At 40.3% G+C, this 21446-nt stretch overlaps 1 protein-coding gene across 24 annotated transcripts in view; it reads right to left on the reverse strand.

Moving 5' to 3' along the window:
- The window catches only part of LOC135486577 (multiple PDZ domain protein-like), a 242447-nt gene that overhangs the window by 88323 nt on the left and 132678 nt on the right, over window positions 1–21446 (reverse strand). For 14 of the 24 annotated variants that reach the window (XM_064769472.1, XM_064769471.1, XM_064769464.1 and 11 more), the window contains 11 exons: window positions 19159–19332; window positions 17716–18105; window positions 17378–17540; window positions 17024–17103; window positions 13092–13517; window positions 10613–10768; window positions 8345–8479; window positions 5826–5921; window positions 3904–4120; window positions 3450–3651; window positions 3133–3243 (listed from right to left, as the gene is read on the reverse strand). In XM_064769472.1, coding sequence (XP_064625542.1) covers window positions 3133–3243; window positions 3450–3651; window positions 3904–4120; window positions 5826–5921; window positions 8345–8479; window positions 10613–10768; window positions 13092–13517; window positions 17024–17103; window positions 17378–17540; window positions 17716–18105; window positions 19159–19332 — 2150 coding nt within the window. Of the gene's footprint in view, window positions 1–3132; window positions 3244–3449; window positions 3652–3903; window positions 4121–5825; window positions 5922–7337; window positions 7359–8344; window positions 8480–10612; window positions 10769–13091; window positions 13518–17023; window positions 17104–17377; window positions 17541–17715; window positions 18106–19158; window positions 19333–21446 lie in introns of all 24 variants that reach the window. The other 10 variants (XM_064769466.1, XM_064769476.1, XM_064769477.1 and 7 more) reach the window with 10 other exon arrangements.

The following is a 21446-nucleotide window of genomic DNA, read 5'->3' on the forward strand; positions in this document are numbered from 1 at the left end:
TGTGTCTAATTCATTTGTTAGTATTACAACAACCAGAAATAATCTGTGTAATTTGGAACTAGTTTACTATGTAAGGTTCAACCATCTGAACTATAATGCCAGATACTGTCTGGAATAACGAATATCAAGAATTACCGGAAACAAAATCTAATGATCTTTTGCAAGAAACTGGTGAATAAATCAAAACATGATCTAAATTCTTTTGACAATATTGGAAATATCAAGTCTGTTCCAGAATCAGCCTATTTTCAACTGAAATCCTAGAAATATGCGACAGTCTCAAACGTCAGAATGATCAGAAATGAAAATCCTAGGAATATGACAGCCAAGTGTCAGAATGTTCGGAATCCTAGAAATACGACAGCCAAATACCAGATTGCTCAGAAATCAACACATGTAGGAATATGACATTAAAATGATACTTCAGAAATATAAAAACTCTCCGGGGAGTTTTCCTTCTCTAGGGCCGGATGAGCGTTTGCAACCAAACAGGATGAGTCCATAGCAGTTAATCAAAGTTTCTCTCTTGGTGGGGAACTTTTGATTGAACTGGCAAAGGCACCATATGCAAGGAACCATGTTCTTACATGTATATCCCAATCAAGGACTAGGCAATTATGGGTTAAGTATCTTGCTCAAGACAAATCAGTAGTGATCCCCTTCCGAGAGTCGAACCCACAACCTCCTGATTGTCAGCCTTATAGCGCTATGCCAAAATGAAATTTCCAAAGAATCAGGTCTCTACAAGGAATAAACTAGCACGACTAAAGATATCAACAGGAACCATGGACTATCAGTCTGCTACTCAAACGCATGTTAGTCAATGACAACAATGAAGCCTACTGTATCAATAAAGAAAATAAGAAGTCACATTGATGTTGAGTATTTCATCAATCTAAAATCCTAAAGGTTTTTGACTACATGTAATTCGTTGTTGACACCAACCTGTTATACAGGAAGAGGGCAATACATCTTCAACATAGGACTTGCCACTCACATGTTCAACTGCACGCTGCACTGTGAAGAAATATCACACTTCGGAGATAACTTCCAAAATGAAAACAGCAAAGGCTTGTGACAAACTAACGTCCGACGTGAACCAATGATGTGACGTTATGGGATGCAACAACTCTGGGTCAGGATTTAGCCGGATATTTAATATTTCAGAAGGTGTGATGTTTTGGCACTGTGGCGTTGTGGTAAGCACAGCACGAGCATGGCAAGTTGAGGATATACGGGATCAGATGTTGAGAACCTCAGTCAGATATTGAGAACCTCAGTCAGATATTGAGAAACTCAGTCAGATATTGAGAATCCGGGTCAGATATATTGAGAAACTAAGTCAGATATTGAGAAACTCAGTCAGATATTGAGAATCCGGGTCAGATATATTGAGAAACTCAGTCAGATATTGAGAAACTCAGTCAGATATTGAGAAAATGGGTCAGATATATTGAGAAACTCTATCAGATATTGAGAAACTCAGTCAGATATTGAGAATCCGGGTCAGATATATGAGAAACTCAGTCAGATATTGAGAAACTCAGTCAGATATTGAGAATCTGGGTCAGATATATTGAGAAACTCTGTCAGATATTGAGAAACTCGGTCAGATATTGAGAATCTGGGTCAGATATATTGAGAAACTAAGTCAGATATTGAGAAACTAAGTCAGATATTGAGAACCCATATCAGATATATTGAGAAACTCAGTCAGATATTGAGAAACTAAGTCAGATATTGAGAAAATATGTATTGACTTATCACAATTTATAAAGGTTTAATCTAATTTTTGAGCTGGTTATCTGGCAAATTTTGCCAGCTCATCCTACATGTAGCAGATTTAGCATCATGTTTCTTCATGTTCTTGTATGTTCTATTGATTTCTTTAAAGCTAACTGGTAAAATGAACACCAACTAGAAATGAATGGATAAAGAGTTTAGTTAAAGACTGGAGAAATAGAGGGAGACACTATGAAATGACCTGTGGTGACAAGATGACAAAACATTCATGTCCAACTAACACGCCAACGCAAAAGAAGCTAAATGTCAAGGATGAGACTGCTATCATGGATCCCTTTATTTTTGCCAGCCTAATAGTTTTTCGCAAACTTTAGGGGTGCGATTAATACAGTGTAAGAAAGAAATGATGGCTATGAATCAAAATAGTCCAATTTCAGATAAAAAGGCTAGCGGAATTGAAGCTTAAGAAGCAATCATCAGAAGTGTCTGCAAGCTTTGAGTCTCGGCCATAATTTGGGTGGTCTGATATGTGTGAGATGCTTTTTGTTGCCAGTTTTTTTCGTGAGACCATGCAGACTAGGCAAGCTGATTATTTCTTCTAGTCCATGACTGATGTAATTTTGTTACTAGAAAATTGGTCAACTGACCAGTTGGCTTGATTTACTTGACTTACTGAATTGGTCAACTGAGTTTATAAACTGACTAATCTTGCTGGTAGGTCGACTGCAAAGTTTGCCAACTGGCCATAAGGAGTTGGTCATTTGCAGCAGACATGAACCTTAAATTGGTCAATTGACAATTTTTTTACTATGTGGAGCGGTCCATCCTTGACACTCAGGCTGCATTCAGGACAACAACATTCACGCCTAATTAACATTTACATTTATATGTGCTACAACTTGACAACATCGTACTGAGTTAGTATAAAATGAGGAAGCTAGCAAGAAGAGAGGGGGATGTTCGTGAGTGGGCTCAAGTTGAACCAGTATCAAAATTGCAAACTTCAAAATTTATTTCGTTGTGGCCTGCAGGTAATGCAAGTGTATACTCCTAGGGCATACGGGGGGAATAGCAATCTTTTCTCAATTGATTTGGGAAGCTCTGTTCTTGGGAAAGTTATTGCTGAAGACCTTACTATATACACTTATCTGCGATAAGGGACGTTGAGGGTTAACCTTCGTACTGAAAGGGTTAACAACTATCACTGGCTGTAAATGGGTATACCTCAACATTTCAAGAGGGCCACGTTGTAGCATGAAATCAAACCTGGCCTTAAATGTTTAATTTGACCCGACAAAGGTTGTGTCGAATACAGCTTCAGAGCACAGCCAAGCACGCACCCCTCTCTTCCCGCTTAGAGCGCCCTCTTATGTTTGATTGGCTACTTACTTTGGCGACGGCTGGAGTGTAGGCGGCGGAGTGGGAGGGCCTTGTTCCCGGAGCATGATCAGGGCGGACTCCCTGTGGACAGCAGCATCTCCGGATGGTATATACGCCACACTGGAACAAAACATTCAAATCCACTTCAAAACAGAACATACACTGGAACATCAAATTTGCAAAAATTGTAAGTCAATGCATCAACCATCAAATTTCGGCAGCAAATGCAGAATTTAGCTTATGCCCACATGTACATTGGACAAATGAACAAAAATGTAGAAAATCAGCATTACCCACTTCACGATACAGTCCAAGTCACACCTTACCTTATTTCGTTCCCGATTAGGGCAACCCGTCGTTCTATGGCGTGTATCTGTGCATTGGTCGAGTTGCGTAGCGTCTCATTATTAATGCTGACAATGTAGTCACCCGCTCGGATTCGGCCATCTTTGTTTATTGCACCGCCTTGCTGCACGGACCGCACAAGGCCACCATTAATGCCCTTATCAACAGCATCTAATGTCACCCCTGGATCAAAACAGAAAATATTGAATCAAACACTTCTCATGTTTAGTTGCAGTCCACATTTTGATCTCTGGCATTTTCCAAATCATTATACGAATGAAATATGGCCATGGGTTCCTTTTTGACAAAGGAAATAGCTCTGGCAGTCGCCAGCATTTACGACTCATTCCAAGCAACTCCATTTGAAGTGATAAGTATAGACCAGTTGAATACTACCTCTAATTAGCTGCTGTGAGTACTATATACACAACTTACCCAATGGATCCAAACCCTTCTTGATCTTAATGTTACGTTCAAGGGCGTTTGGCAGAGGAGGGATATCACCGTAAGCCGTCCATGACCGTGGACTAACATTGGGAGACGACGAGGGTGAGGGTTGCGGAGACTCGCCAAACGCTGATCTAAGGTCACTTGTGGTCGATGGCTGCGTCTGAGCATCATGTCCCATGCCCATGGTGATTCCAAGCGCCACCTGAGGAGAGAAAACTAATTTACTAATTTGTTTCCTGATATTGAGCTATAGAACTTGGCCAGAAATTTAGATTGAAAAGCCATCTCCGTTGAGGTACATGTAACACAGACCGAGAACACCAGGTACCATACTGGTATTCATGCATACCATATTGGAATTTATGAATACCATATTGGTATTTAATTATGATTATCACATTGGTATTCAACATTGATCATGAGAAGAATAGCATGTCTTTGGTAGAGCTGCCAATTGGTAATGGAGTTCCCCAAGGGTGAATGATTGGACCACTCCTCTTCAGTATCTAAATGGGTCTTTTTGGGGATCAACAATCCCTACCAGCATTGCTGGCCAAAGATATGTTTGCAACTAAAATTGGATCTAGGACACAACAACAAATGTCCAAGTGCTTTGCCAAAGATTTTGCAATAGAAATTGGTCACAACAAGAAACTTTATTTGAAACCACATTATCGAAAAATATGTACAACGCTGAGTGCAATAGAGAATACAAAGCAATTATATACAGATATATACAAAATGAATGATACATGGTCAAATTTGGTGCATGTAGATATGGAATATAAGGAAACTATAATCATCACCTGGAGAGAGGCAAAAGTAACATTAGTAACTGTAACCAGGTGAGGATGTTTTGATGGTGAAAGTGGTGAATTAACCCCTTTAAAGCTGGACAAAAAATATCCTGTCAACATTGCAAATTACATATCTCTATGAGTGGCGATTTTTCCTTTTTATTCAAGTTGTGTATCAGCATCATGCCTGCCATGGATCAGTTTAGCTGAGTCAGCAGAAGGAAGTTGCATGTGATAAGAATGATTCCAGCACTGAAAGAGTTGTTATGCAAAGAGTTTCTGTCATAGAATTCATGACGGAGGATAATCATCACAGATTCTACCTTTCTATGACGGCCATCATAGAATCTATGATGGGAGATATGTCACAATATGTGGTTTTGTGACAAACATCATACAATCTACCATGCAGACATGGCAAAAGAAGCCAAGTCTAATAACCAATGAAAATGTGCATCAAGGAAACAAGAGTTGAGAAACCTGCATAAAAACATAAATAAAGAAGATATTAGTGCATTAGGACATCTAGAGGATCAGGGCCGGACTAGACAGGGCAGAAGCTGCTGGAGTCCCTCCACCAAATCGAATTGTATCTATTGGCTCTATGCGCACATTTATAAGCTGCATTCTAACAATCGGTACGAGCTTTTATCAGTATTTTAAGTCGGTAGTTTACACATCATTAGTTCTGGCTTACAATTGCTCTGACTATTCACTGACCCCAGCTTGAGAAAGGGGTGAACATCTTTGACCCTTCTAACCCAAGGAAAGCTATCTCTTTTGTTTCATTTATGTATCAACTCCAAGGTGTCTACCAAAATCCAAGATGGCCACCAAACTATAAAACCTTAAGTTAATTCTACTGTTCCTTTGTACCCCCAATCTCCATTACTATCCCTTGCTAGGGCAAACAGAACTTGCAATTAGCATAGAATCGCTACAAATTTCTAGTAATGATTAATTGTTCTATTCTGAATAACGGTGTGTGTTACTAAACGAAAATCTCTTGAGCTAAAAATGCAATGAAGCAGGGCCCTGAAAGTTAGAGTTTTATCGTACAGTCCTTGAAGTAGCGCAAAGAGGGCGTTACTAGTCCTGTCGGTGTGTTACCTTAGACTCTTCAGGCGCTGGGTAGGAGCGCTGGATACCCATGTCGGGTGGAGGAGACGTTGGGAGGGGAGGTGCATCTACCTCCGAGTCCGAGTCCTAAAGAATCATCAGATATTGCGACGTTAATTCATTGAGTGGAGATGACGAGGTTAATATTGTTATGGAATCCAAATCTGCCCACCTTAGGCACTGAAGTATAGTACATAATAAGAATGCTTAGTGATATCAAGAATTTATAAGGACTAATTCTTGGTCATATTATTAACTTTTTGCATTGCCCAATTCGAAATAGAGTGACGGCAGGAAAGGTGGCATACACATACTGCATACTGCAAACCCCAAAATTTTGGCAGATTTGGTGAAAAATATAGCAATTTTATTTTTATGGGAAACACCAATAGAAATTTCGCAATCTGCCAAATTAAATATCATCCTAAGCTCGGTAGATTTGGATGAAACAGACAAAAGGGCTGATGATTTGACAATCGTCAATCCTTATCAAGAAAAGAGACTGAAGTAAAGGATTTGTGCAGAGTCTGTTCAATAAAAAATATGTGCATTGCTCTCATTCATTTAGTGTGAAAAAGCAAAATGTTATAGCCTGTGGAAACAGCACAAGATTTGAACAAACTATGCACAAGTTGGTGTATTAAACATACTAAGGGAAGCAGAGGTACTCATATAAAGAATATATGATACTATATTCTCAAAATCATTCAACAACCTTGTTCCTACAACCAAAATACTCCATTCCCCTCTGTAGAAACAAGGTACAGCATGAGACACGCCAAGAGAATGTACCACTGACATCCTTTGATGCATTCCGGCAAAAGAATTTGAAGGCAGTACTGCCAGACCTTGCACTCATTGAGGCTGCAAAAGCAGTACCTCCATTTCGAGTCATAACGTTGGTACTGTTGTTGACAAGCTTGACAATGTGATGTCAGGACTTATGACACCATGATGTCAAGGCTTTATGATAACAATGCAATAAAAAGGAGGCTCGGTCAATGGAAAACAGCCCGCATGTGCAAAAATCATTCAATAGATGATTCGGATGACTTGAGTACATGTTTTGTTCTTAATGGAGTCAGCAGTGCTGATGGGGTTTTTCTTCAGTAGAGTTCCCCAGATGTGTCTCATGCTGTTAAAACATCACGCTGAAAACCAATATCAGAAAATACTCGATGAAATAATCACTAAACACACTCAGAAATCACCACATAACACCCGATAGACTTAAAACAACCAATAATATTATAGAAAGATGAAAAAACCATGACAGAAAACTGCCACCTGAACACCAATGTTTTTCAAAGTTTCGGCAAGAATTGATAAAGGCTCGTCTTTATTAATTCTTGGTTTCAGAGAAACGCCTTATCAACATAGCAGGACATTCACAAAAGGCATGCTTCAAAATATCTGCATCAAATGACTTAAAACATTCACCAAATTGAGACTTAAGAAGTAACTGAGACTTTTTCATGCTTAGGTCTTAGATTTAACCTTTACCTTACGGTAACCAGAGGTTCTCTATAAAAGTTATGAATGCAAATGATAATTTGTAGGTCAAAAGGTGATACACAGTACTAGCCAGAAGTAACAATCATTGTGGCAAGCAAAATGCACTTACACTAGACTTATTCTTCACTAATTATGGATAAAAGAATCTCTGCTTGTGAACTACACAACAGGGCTGCATCTAGACTCAACTAGAATCCATGTTTGCGTGCAAGAAAGCTTGTTACTTTTGACCATGACTGTAACAGGAAGAAAACATGAAACTCACGGGTGAGGTCACACTTAAACGAAGACACCATTTCTGATTCCGAAAGAAAATTTCACTTAACTCGCAACAACCAACTACATGAAGATCACGGTATTATGTGTGCTAAGACTAAATCAATACTAGTCTATTCTCGATAATACCTACCATTAAAACGTTTGCTATTCATTTTGGTTTTTAATTACTGCAATTTTCTCTGAATGACTGAAATCCGCGGTGGCCAAAATGATTTTTATATATTCGACTAAAGTATGCCTGACAAGAATCCAACGAAATTCCACCAAAACAAAAAATCTATCTTTTCTCAGAATCTCGAGTATTGAAAAAATCTCTCAAAATCCAAAAACGCCAACCCCGATATGCCGCAGAAAAAGAACGCTACCCGTAATGTGAAACAATCAGTGTTACGATACAAGAACAATACCACAAACCTTGGGTAGGAGGGGCAATAATGAGTGGAAGAGCCCACAACTGTACAAATTTCACTCTCAAACATGCACTGCAGCTATCCAGTACAAGTGCCAGCCTCCCTTCAAAAATATCAAACCCAGCAAGATTCTTGTGAGGGTGGGACATGAAATAAAGGAACAGCCAACACCAACCCATATACTGTACATATCACATACATTTTGGCTATTCTAAGAGTGTGTTGGCCACCCTCTGTAGAATATCAAAACCGTTGCTTCATCCTCTAGCAGGAGAACAGCATGCACTAACAAGAACTAACCCATACCTGAGGAGTCTCCGTTTTAGGCACTTGATTCAGCCGTGGGAGCTTGTACTTTGGTTTTGGCGGAACGGGTGGTGGAATTTTTTTATTTTTCTTTGGAGAAAGAGGATCTACACTACTCGATGCGGGCGGGCATCTCTATCGTGCAACAAAAGAGGAGAGAGTTTACACAAGATGTCAACAAAGAAGACTTAACGTTATCAACCTCAAATGACCGAGTGTGAAATCCAGGATTAATCGATTAATCCAAGGTAGTAATTGCAATTGTGGACCCAGCCACACATTCCACAGAAATTAACACCACAGTTTTGAAACTTAATGGTGATTGAAACTGAGTAAACTAGATTTCCAGCCAAGGAATGAAGAATACACACTGCCTGTAAAATCAACTTTTCTTTTCAGGAGAAGCTGTAAAGGCTGACAAGCCATGTGTTGCAATTGGAAAATGCTGCTTTTTCACAGAGCAAATTTTGATAAGAATGCAATTCGAGATACCAAAAAACTGGTCAGTAATTTTGCTCAAAGAGCACAACTAATGAAGTTGTATCCATCCAAAGATGAGTTCGAACCAAACTTAGTTGGCATGAAAGTGACAAGATCTCAGTCATTTCAGGTTTGCGCACATTCAACTAGGTTACATTTTTGACCTTCCAAGCACTCGTATCATCAGAAATATTTCCATCATCTCTTCTCTCCATAAAGGCCGAGGCCAATTCTTCACAATATGTAAGGATCTGTGGTACAATTAAAGCTTCGGTACAATTATAACCTGTATGCATAAATGCGCACAGCCAGCTGTTTTCCACAGATATTCTTCATCCAGCTGTGCTTGGTCGGCCAAAGGAAAAAAATAAATAATAGATCTACGAAGGAAGGAAGTCATTGTTTTACTTCTATCAATCATTTGTTTCGAGTTTCTCCATAAAAAGATTCAGATGCAATAATTCATACTACAGTACCCCATGCAATATCTGGCTGATTGCAATTCAAAACAATAATTATTCCTGAATGCATCTAAGGCCACTGAAGATTGATTTCATGGTTCTCATCAGCGCCCTTAACTAATTCTGCATGCACTACCACAGTTCATCACTTTACATACTGTAGCTTAATCTTTTACAAAAATGAGTAATAGTTTTCACATATCACAGGCGTTAGTTCACTTTTAAAAAGATGATTTTCAATATCAAGAACGCTACTGTGTTGATTCTTTAGTAGGAGGAGGAAATCGTTCAAAAGGAATTCAGATATAAAAGGTTGGTTAGTCGTATCATGACACACATCTCAGCAGAGTCAGATTCCATCTCGTCCAAGAGATGGAAGCACTGTTTATCTTGAAATTAAGTGTGTGGTTTAAATGCATGCTTAGATCAAATAGTAAATATGCATCTGCCAACAGAGGCAGGAATAAAGAAGAAAGTTCGAATCGAAAGAAAATTTACAAAATTTTCTATTCAAAGATAAAGTTGAAAATTGAAGTTCTTCACTGCCAGATTGAAACCATTGATAGTAAATGTGAAGAAGAATAAACAACTATTGATAATTCTGAAGAATTTGAAGAAGACAGATTGAAGAACTAAACAAAATAGAGAGGATGACAAAGATTCTCAAAGGTATATGTAGACAAATATCATTTTCTCTTTGAGTTTGAGGGGTAAAACAGCTATTCATTTTAGAGGTGTCCTCTTGAATACTGCACTAGAACATTGCTGATATAGCCTTAAGACCTGTTATAGAAGCCTTTCATTATTCCCTACACCGGGCTTACAACCTCAATAATTTACAACCACAAAATCAACAAAAATGTGTCTTTTCTCTGGCTGAGGGAAGGGAAGGGTATGGAAAAAACGTGGAAGGGAACCAATCACACCTCTATCCCAACTCCAAAGCTTTGCCTCTCCAACATGTCCAACATGATTAAACCATGCAATTAACAAGGCTTAGCATAAAATACCATCTGCCCACGGCCTTGGTACAAGAGCAAGATATCTAGACAGTGGCACAATACCAGACAATGGCACTCATGGTACGGTGCAGTACTTAGTTATGCGCATACATAACTGGACACAAATTCTGGCAAACACAGCACTGCTTCTAGTCCACAAAGGAATATAGGCAGACAGTGTCTCCAGATTGCCGTACACAGGTTTATGGTTATAAGTGACATCAGCCACAAAATTTTGGAGGCATGGACTGAAGCAGTTTTGAGATATCTTGGCTCTTGATCAAAGGCACAGACGAGCGAAAAACATAGATGTTGGTTGACTATACCTCTTTGGGGTCAGGGGTCAGGTCGATAATGAGGACCTCCTTGGGCTTGTTAAAGGCCTGAATTCGGGCGGGTGCGGGCAGGTTTGGGGCAAGCTCGGGCTGCCAGACTGCCCAGTCCGAGTCAGAGCTTTCACTGTAGTCGTACTGACCATGCGGCTAAGACAGAAAACAACAAATAATCATGCTATTGATGAGTGAGTGTCGAGACGTATATATGTACATGTACATGCTTTTTTAAAGTAACAGTTTCATAAAGTTAGACTGGAGTTGCTGCATAAGATGACCGAGTCAAGCTCTTCAATTCAAAGTGAAAGATTATGCATTGCAGAGTGATTTTAGTGGGTTTCATTGGACAATTTGAGAACATCTTTTACTAAGGATTTTTGTTGCAGTGACCTGCGACATTTATTGCACTGAGAGAAATTTCTCTCACTTGTAGGGTCATCACAGGTCCCAAAACAATAACTAGTCATCACTACAACTGTAACAAATATCAAACCAGGAAATGAACAGTTACCTGCAGGCTAGCAATCTTCTCATTGTTTGTATCAGCAGCAATTTTTGCAAGTCACTGCAACAAAAATCTCTTGTTGGCGGGATGCTTTATTTGAATCAGTTACAAATTAACGCTTTCAATCTCTTAGCGATGGACCATCTGTAATGTTTTTAATACATCTTTGGGAGACAAAGGATCAAGTAGACAAGTATTGAGGAAAGGGCAAAAACTGTAGGATTGAAAAGCAATCATGAAAAGTTGAGAATCATATCAAAAGACTGGAACTGAATGGAAGTCAAATTTATCAAAATATTTTGTGAGGGATAGAAAAAATTGTAACGATATATAGTAGAACCTCTGTTTCGAGGACACCCTGGGACTGACAAATGTTGCCCTTAATAGAGCGGTGTCCTGAGTTATCATAGGGTAACTGAGTGTGAAATGCAGGGTCAGTTAGGTTGCAAGTAGAAAAAGAGAATTCAAGAAGAAAAAGAGCAAAAATGTGGCACTTAGAGCCAATGGACACTTCACCATAAATGTATCCAACCAAAACCTGAACAAAACCAAGACCACCTTCGATCTATGTCTAAAGGAACTGGCAAAATCCAAAACCAAAGCGAAGTTCAAAATATTTCAAAGATGTTAGGGAATTGGAAAATGATTGGAAATAGAGTTCTACACCACTCATCATGCGTATATTCTGTCAGCAATATCATATTTGATTGTGTTCAATGCTTGTGTAGGTGTAGCCTGATGGTGATTTGTTACATGAGGCTGTGTACATCCCTTGTGAATTTGTGGCGTTGTTTCAATTGTCTACATTGCTCATTCCCTGATACAACCAATGGGAACATCCAATAAGCCAAACAAAGGTTCATTTCATGTGTGGCGTGTCACAGGTGAACACGGAACAAGGACACACTGCACAAGCAAACTGCCTTACAGTAGGTCCAGGCAATACACCTGACTGCAAGAAGAGGTGGCATGCTTCAATCAACAGTATAGCAGCAGTAGCCATTCACTGAAAAGCTGTGATTTGTACTATCCTGCTGTGCATACTAGGCAACAGCAATAGCCATGTTAGCTGTAGATGTAAATACTATAGTGGGTGCAGGTGATGACAGCAAGTTGTGCTATCAACTTGGGTAGACACGGCAACAGTCGTGATGACATTCGTGACCACAATTACCATTAACAGCAATGTCGGTATAAAGATGCCCAACAGGTCAAGTGCTGGATTGCCGACTGTCAGTGGAAGAGTGTAAACAGAAATTTGTACTGCTAATAGCAGTGGGAACAGGTATTTACAGGTGAAGTGGTCACAGCAAACAGTTGTGATAACACTCAACATCACCAGTGGTTGGTGTCATAAACGGTAGATCAACACACATAACGTGTAGGTTCCTAACAGTCAACACCTGTTGGATTAACATCAACAGTAACAGTGGGTATTTTTGACAGCACACTGTAACCAATATCCAGGATATGTGTTGGTTCCTAACAGTTTACAGCAGTGCAATTACCATCAACATTAACAGTGGCTATTGTCAACACTAGGAGGTAAACTATTACCAGCATATGCTGTTAACAGCTGTGGGATTACCATCAACAGTACCAGTGGCTATTGTCAACACTAGTAGGGAGCTTGACCCAGGATACTTGTTGATTCCTAACTGTTAACAGCTATAGGATTACCATCAACATTGCCAGAGTCTACTGTCAACAGTGGTGGGTCACCGCCACCAAGGATATGTGTTTCAAACTAATCCAGGGATCACCATCAATGTTAAAGGTATTGGGGTATCAGCCACTGACAAGTAAGGAAGAGGTACAAGTACAAAGTGTTGTACTGTCAACATCAACAGTGGGTTCCATTAATGACAGAGAGCATTCTCCCATAACAATCCAATCACCAGAGCATTCCTGAGCAGTGTAGTACAAACAGGTAGGCGGGTGAGAACAGAGATGGAGAAATGAACCAACCTCGCTATAGGTGCCAAACGGGGCATGGCTGTTATCCTCGGGTGTTGAATCAGCGGAGTAATGTGGTTTCTCACGGGTGATTAAGTTGATGTGCCGCATGGGAATCGGCGGAGGAAGTGATGGAGACAATGGAGGGGAAGACAGGGTCACCTGGGATTCACTCTTGAAGGTCAGCAACTCGACAGGAGGCGAGGCCGGAGGTGGTGTGTTGTTATCTGACAAATCGCTGTCGAGTTCCTGGATGATGGGATGGGCAGGCCGGGGCGGTGCCTGGGGTGGTGTGACACTCACGTTAACTTCCCATCCGGCCTCAACTTCGGCATCTCGTTCCGCCTTGGCTCGTACTTCCTGTATCGCCTTGGCATGGGCGTCGCGTTCCGCCATGGCCTGGGCCTCCGTATCCGCCTCGATTTCTTCCCTTAAATGCTGTGGCAGATCCAATTCAAAAAGTAAATCTTCGGTCGTGTATTCTTTTATCTTAAATGTCTCAAAATCTGAATCATTTTCATGGCCGTGTTGGTCATATTCATGTTCATATAAGTCGAAAGTGAACTCAATAGGAGGGTCGGGGTAGCCTGGTTGTTGCTGCGGTAAGCCGTTATCAAGCTGAAAGCTGTTATCCCGCTGGGTATAAGCGTCTGGGACATCTGTAGACGATTCAAGCTCTAATTCATGCTTTGGCCGCGGTGCGAAGATGTCCGGGAAGCCGGTAAAGATCCGTGGCATCTGCGGTAGGAAGCAACTCAAGCATCAGGAAGAAATAAGCTACATGCATAAGGAGGCATTCTATCAACTATCTACCATTACACTTAAAGTGACCAGCCAACCAATTTCCCATGAATATGTCCCACAGCGAGACTCGTCTATACCAAAATAACCATATTTCAAATCGGTATCAATTTTTGTTATATTAATCTTGCTCACATCAAAGCTTACTCATAATTTAGTCTCCACCAAGTCAAACATTGTAGACCGTAACTCTGCGTTTTGTTTAATTCCCAGACAAAATAACTGCCAAAAATAAGAAAATCTTACTGAATTGCTGTTGGAAGTGTTGATGATATCGACATTGGCTGATCACTCTGATTAGACAAAAATAAACTTCACCATACTCAAATTAATAGATGGGATGAAAATCACACTACATGTACATTTATATAAAACAAATTATCGAACATAAGAAAAGAAAATATAAACCTCTCATTTGATAATCAAAGAATTAGCTTTGCTGAGAAGGCAGCTCTTTCAGATGGTGAGTTTAGGGGCAACAAATTCCTTGGTCATCAAAATGCATTCAAGGTTTCAAGGGTGTCATGACAAAACAGAAAGAATTTTAAAGTATCTTATAAAAATACTGCTTGCAAGTAAATTATAGGAAATGCTGCAGTACCAACATGTATTACGCAGAAACCTGTTAACCCATCAAGAGACTGCAAGCAAGGGAGTGGATGGGGACGACAGTAGAAGTGTAGTAGTTTAGGCAGACTCTTAGATCACAAGGGCCATAGTCAAAGCACCTACTATAGCAGTGGGTAAAGTTCAGCGCACCACAAAGGAGCAAGTTTTGTCACTGTGACCTGCAACAATTATCTCTGAGACAACTGATCAGATGATTTCGTCCGCAGGTAAATCCGGTAATCGCTGGTTTGATATTGATGCAGGTCTCTGCGATCACTGATTCTGGTTGCAGATACTGATTCTGGTTGCAGATTTTTATTGCATGATCATGATCACAGGTAACAGTGACAAAGATTGCTAGTTTGCGGGGAAGTTTAGAACTAGCCAGAAGCAAAAATGGCAGAGAACTGTTGAAGAAGCTTCTTTAACATGTTTAATGAAACAATGCAGCACATGTCAAAATCATAGGAATCTGAAGAAATATATCCTCGAGGGATAGCTGGGGTACCATGCCCAAGGTTTCTAAAGACAGATAAACTGATGAGAGTTTAACTCGACAGCACTGCCCTACCATTAGGAATCTCGCGAGCGAGGGGCCATGGAAAATATGCAACTGGATTGGGAAGAAAATACGAAACAAGCAATGATTTGCGCCATGCAGGGAAAATGTTTACACAATGATATAGAGAGCATGCATGAGAGAGAAACGACCATGAATATGATGAAGAGGCCAAAAGTGAACTGAGTGCAAGAATATATCTGAGAAATTCGATCAAAATTCAAGACTGATAAAACAGACAAATTATTTAAAAAGAGATACAGTCAATAGAAATCTTTGTCATTCTTGCTCTCACTTCAAGCCATAATCAGCTATTATACAAATAACACCATAAAATAGTCGATATACACAAAATAATTGGCAAACAAGATTAATGAATGGTAAATCACAAGAAACAGTTAATCATAAAACGTAAAGTTATCGAACACAAACACACGTAACAAAACAATGAGTTGCTTTCAAAAATCTTTATGTGTGATGGTGAAAGTGTGTGTTAGTGTGTGTGCAACACGATTGATCAAGTTGATATGAAATCCATTTCCCTAGATGACGATACACCCAGTCTGTCTCCTCCTAGTCCCTTCTATCAGTGATGCCTCTTTTTGTCGATTTCTAAACATCCTTCGGACATTGTATCAGGTCATTTCCATTTTTCTCCAAATTCGCGATGTTGTGACCCAATTGTTTCATACAAGCACATGGACTACTTCGACCATACATTAGTACTATTGGCTTCAATGAGTAACTTTATCCGACCCATTGCAGGGAATTGGATAAGAATACTAACAATGTATCAACAGCAGAGCACAAATAACCTTCAAGAAGCATAAGGCAACTCGTATAGATCCAACATCTTATCATCAATCAACCTGGACCTCTAGGATATTTGGATAAGCTTCCTTAATCAAAACTAGTTACGGTCATATACTCCATCTGTCAAAATTCTAACCTGCTCGATCAAGAAATCTATCTACAATTAATTCACGCCACAAGACTTTCAAAATTGAAACAACATCGAATCTTAGTATGTCTACACTATGTTCAGACATGCGTAGAAGTCATGTGACCTTACCGGTGCATTGTGGGTGTAACATTGGTGCAGCAATCTCCCCAAGTACTAGCTTGTTTTGACTTTTGACTCGACTACACAAACAGCACATGTTCATGATGAGTTTAAACACGGTTATATTCTCATATTTTCCATCGCAAAGGTCATTTAAGATCTGCCTTCAGCATCCCTGAAACGTTTCAATTTCCACACCCAGAAACTTATTGCAAAATGAATGACATAAATTTTCAGATAGACATGTGTTTAAACTCATCAGGATTTAACACACACCACACGAGCCTTGACCCCCCTCGAGGGCCAAAACATATGATTAATTAAAATTCACCTTTTGATTAAAATAAACATATTAGAATAAAATACAGGGTGGCCCAGAAAAAAGCAAGATTCTTCCCCTTTGAACCTAGATTTTTACAATTAGGGAGTACAATTTTTAATGGACTCCTATGAATTAGCAGATGGAGCAACCATAGAAGTCAAATAGTAACCTTTTTTCCTGGGATACCCTGTATACAGCTCATGTCAATTGACAGATTTCACCCTCTACCATGAGAAGAGAACCCACGTTTTATATTCTACTGTAGATACTATTATGTTCACAATCAGGGTTTAAGATGAAAATGCCAAAATGCTGCAGCGGACTTCTTTTTTCTGTGCTTGCCAAGAAGAACATTGCAAACGAATTTTGCAATTTACTGTAATTCATATCAATGTGGTTGCTAAAAACAATGATTCATTCAGCTCCAGTGATTTACTTCAGCCATTTTGACTGATACTGAACATGCTGAAGGAAAAAACCTACAGCAAACAGTCTTTGGAAACCTGATCACAAACATACCAGTAGCTACAGCGTATTTCTATTTACGATCTCACACGAGCAGGCGTCATCGTCTGCTGTTTACAACTGACCTGTTCTTCATTGCCGAGGAAGCTGTCTGGGAGAGGGAGAGGCTTCGCTATGCCGATACGCACCGTACCCCGCACAGCACCTTCAAATGAAAAGATCACATTAAGATTCGTAAAGCTCAAGAACCAAAGCAGTTTTTAACTGTCCTGGGAGGGGGGGACAGGACACCACTCTTTCTCGAAAAAGGGCCCAAATCTGCATGAAAGACACCTTCTTTGTTGACCTCTTGGGGGAAGTTGACAGTTGGCAGTTGGTTGTTTTCTCATTTTCTGCAGGAAGTTCTATTCCCATACAAGTTTGGATTTGAACCCAAACCCAGTCTGCTAAGCTATAGCGAATAGGGTCATAAGTGTTACCTTTAAGAGCCTGGACAGCTTGGTCAAGTGTAGCATTCTCGAGATTCATGTCGTTGACGAAGATGAGGCGATCGCCTGGAACAAGTCGCCCATCCAGCTGGGCGACGCCACCGGGCACTAGGCTACGAATGACTATCACAGTATCTTGAGGGTTCATTGGATCCTAAAACAGAAAGAAGCCATCGATTACGATGTCAATATCATATTGTAACAAATGTTAGACCCTTAGGCCAATCAGATATCACTTGAAATAGGCTGTATCTAATTCCCATTACAAGGATTTTGAGGTGACTCCTGGGGGAGAGGGGGTACAGGGTTTACCTTGACTGCTACATTACCTGATAATCCAGAATACTGAATCCAAGGCCACGATCACCTTTCTGTAGCTCAATGAGGATAACATCACTGCTCCACATCGCCAAGCCAGAGAGCGGCTCTAACGACCGAGATTTATTTTTATTGAGAGAAAAGTCTGACACAGGAGCCGTGGATAACGACTGTTCGGATTTCGCTTTGACGAGTCGTTCTGTTGGCATGTCGTCAATGGCTGCGTAGGGTACCTCGTCGCCTGTGCGAGCTTGGAAGAACGGATCACTGGTAGTTGCATAGAGAAGATCGGATTGAGCTGTTTTACGTCTGGCACAGACGACGCGAACGTGCTGTGGTAGTTCCTTGAGTATCGTGACGACTTCCACGTGGTTGAGGCCGTAGAGGACTGTCTCGTTCACCTAGAGCAGAGAGCGTACAATTGGGTCAAGGTCAAGGTGATTGTGAGAACGTCAAGGTGATTGTGAGAATGTCAAGGTCATTGTGAGAATGTCAAGGTCATTGTGAGAATGTCAAGGTCATTGTGAGAATGTCAAGGTCATAACAGAGTTCAAGGTGACAACACTTTTCCAAACTTGGAAAAACCTTTGCATATTCTTGGTAGATCCAAAACTCTGACCCTGCTGGGAAAAAAACTACCAAACTGTATGCCATAAGTGACAGTTTATTTCTGACACAGACAACTATGCACGTGCGGTGCAAAAAACTTTCATCAATGTGGCACATCTCATCTCATCAGCGATCTATTCATGGAACGCATCTACAACTGGCATCCGGTTGGAGGAAGTACCTATCAAATTATGGAGCCATTTACGTTTCCCGGGCGATTTTTTAGCCTATACTATAAAGAGTCAGTTTGACTGACAGGCTTCGAAAAAAATTCTGCATTCGTGAAGATGGCATCATTTGAAAAAGATCATATTGCAGCAAAAAGTGATAATTTGATGTGGACGTGACTTGCTATGAAAGGTATACGTCAAATTTAGATGGTTCTTGAGGTATCCGATGAGTGATAAGCACAAAATATGATAAATTCTAAAAGGCCTTGGTCACAGAAAAAGTATCTATGTTTGTAATGGAAACTCTGATAAGCTTCGTTTCGTTGCAGGGGTTCTTGTTGTCCAAACCAACCTTGACCAAGGACAACTATAGGCTTTTAAAGTCTTCTGGCAAATGTTCAGAATGAGCTCATTGGTCAGCATTTTCTGTGTTCCCGGCAGTCTTGACTTGACAACCAAGGACCACCAATTGGGAATTAATTCTTTAAACTTACTCTCAAGACCATTCAGTTGAAAACTATTGAAGAGCACTAGTTCTTGGCTATGAACATCCTGAACCTTGTTGTCTATACTCCCCTTAAAAGTTGCCAGGGTTTTGAGATGCGAAAACCTTGGTGGTCAGGATGTATAAGAAGGACTAAACACTCAATGTGTGTTGAATAATTCAACCCCTACCTCCAATAACTCGTCCCCGCTTTGCATGCGGCCGTTGATCCCGACGGGACCATCTTTTAGGACTGAACGGATATAGTGATGCGGGCGGACTTCAATGCCATTCTCTACATCCACTGTGCCCTCCAAGCTGATTCCCAGGCCACCACCTTCACGGAACTTGGACAGTTGAGCAACCTAGAATGATAAAGATATTTGAAACGATATAGTGATGTGGGCGGACTTCAATGCCATGCTCTACATCCTTTGTGGCCTCCAACATTGTCCAAGCTGCACTGTGTAGCTATGATGCACAAAAATTCACTGAAACAAGGCATTGTAGCATTCAACACAAAGGCATTTTTATATAATTTGAAATTCAAGTTCAATTTTCAACTTTTTGAACCAACATAGCAGGCCTTCAACACGTCTTGAAAACATCTTGCCAGTTTCTTAAATGCCGCACTAAGAATTATCACAAGCCCCATTAACGATTCACATCCTTTTGTGCATCTGAACCGCAGATAATGGATTCCATCAGCGCCAGATTGACACATCAAATACATGCGACGTAAATTAGGCAATTTAGATAAGTACAGTGACGGGAATCAATCAGTGATCTAGTAAGTGCTGTCAATTAGGGGGCAATCGTGAGGTAAAGTGGTTTGAACATGTTTGAAACCGTGGTGGAGATGACGTGACAATGCCCAAGGCAAGGTACAACGAGGTGCGAAGAAATTTGTATTTTCTTGAAGACGCATTTCAACTGCAGCAGTCTGTAATGTGCTAATTCTTCTTTTTGCACTTGGTGCACGGCATTGAGTAACAATGGTAAATCTTCAATTGGCTCAAGGATGTCGCTATATTGGTCTACTGGTTACTACCATGTGACGTTTGTGCAGGGTAGCCCAAATGACAGGGCGAATTGACCCAAAAAATTGTTAGGCCAAAATAATTGTACAATTCAATATCTGTTCAATTGCAGGTCAAAGCAACAAGAATTACTAGTTGTGGGGCCTTTAACATGTTTAACAAGTATTTGTAGAGTGACACTTTGGTTGGGTGCCAATGCGGGTTCCTGGCCAATTGGCTTTATCTCGGCAGATTCATCAACTACTTGGACACACAATGTTGCCAGCCTAACGAATAGATTATTCCATTCAGATGTTGACTGCCCCCGATGTCACCCTCGTTCATACATCTTCATTTCGCTAATGGTCTCATTGGCGACTGCCGTATTGAAATTATGCGATCAGTTATCCTATGTAATTGTAACCTTGGCATTAATACCTGCCGTTGATCATGAGATGCATCAGAAACAAGATAATGATCAAATTATTCAAGCACCCAATTCAGGTATGAGGTTTTTATTGCAGCGACCATTGATGATTATTGTTGTGATGAGTGACAAAAAGGTTGCTAGTCTGCAGGTATCGCCCGTAACTAGTGGTTTTGATATTGATTACAGGATGCAGCCATCACCGGTTGTTGTTGCAGGCAATGGCATCAGCCATTGCCAGCAACATATTGAGCATGATGAGAGCCCCATATGGTGAACTCAACTGGATCATGGAAGCAAATTCAGCAGATGAACGGCGTTGATTCTTCCAAGAGTTGAACCCACAACCTCCAGATCTCACCACTCCCTGCTCTCTTGCCAATGAAATGCCCCAAGGAGATAGACAACTTTGGACACATATCAAAATCCTCTTTATTGTCAGGTGCGGATATGAAGTCTTTAGAAAGCTTTCAGTGATCAATATGTTCTCAAACATCTGTCCATTGTCTTTGTGTATATTTCTTCTAGGTCAGGCAAGCCAGACTCCTGGAAATCAATACAACTGTAGGCACAGCTGGTGATCACCTTGGAGGTAGCAAAGGGTCTCAACAAGACTGATGGATCCACCATCGAATGAAAATAAGACCTGTTCTGCCACAAAATTTCTGTGTGTCACCCAAATTGAGGAAATTTAGAACTACAATGAACATGATGGACATGATGGACATGATGAAGAGGCATATTTCTTGGTATGTTTGTGAACATTGTTGATGCGTGTCCCACAGGTAATTAGAAATAACGAAGCTCATTGTGCAGTAACAATCAAAATTTGCTTGTGGTGTATTTCTATATAGGTCTGTAAAACAGCATTGTACAGATACAATGTGTATTTAAAGTACTCATTCTCAAATTCAATTTCATAAACTGTTTTTTTATGAACAACCCCAGTCATCACAAAACTTGTCTACACATCAGACCTCCTATAAAAGAGGCACATTCCTCACACTCCGTAAGATGCGGGAAATGGAAAAAT

This window comes from Lineus longissimus, chromosome 4 (assembly GCF_910592395.1).
Source record: "Lineus longissimus chromosome 4, tnLinLong1.2, whole genome shotgun sequence".
In the NCBI taxonomy this organism is placed as follows: Eukaryota; Metazoa; Nemertea; class Pilidiophora; order Heteronemertea; family Lineidae; genus Lineus; species Lineus longissimus.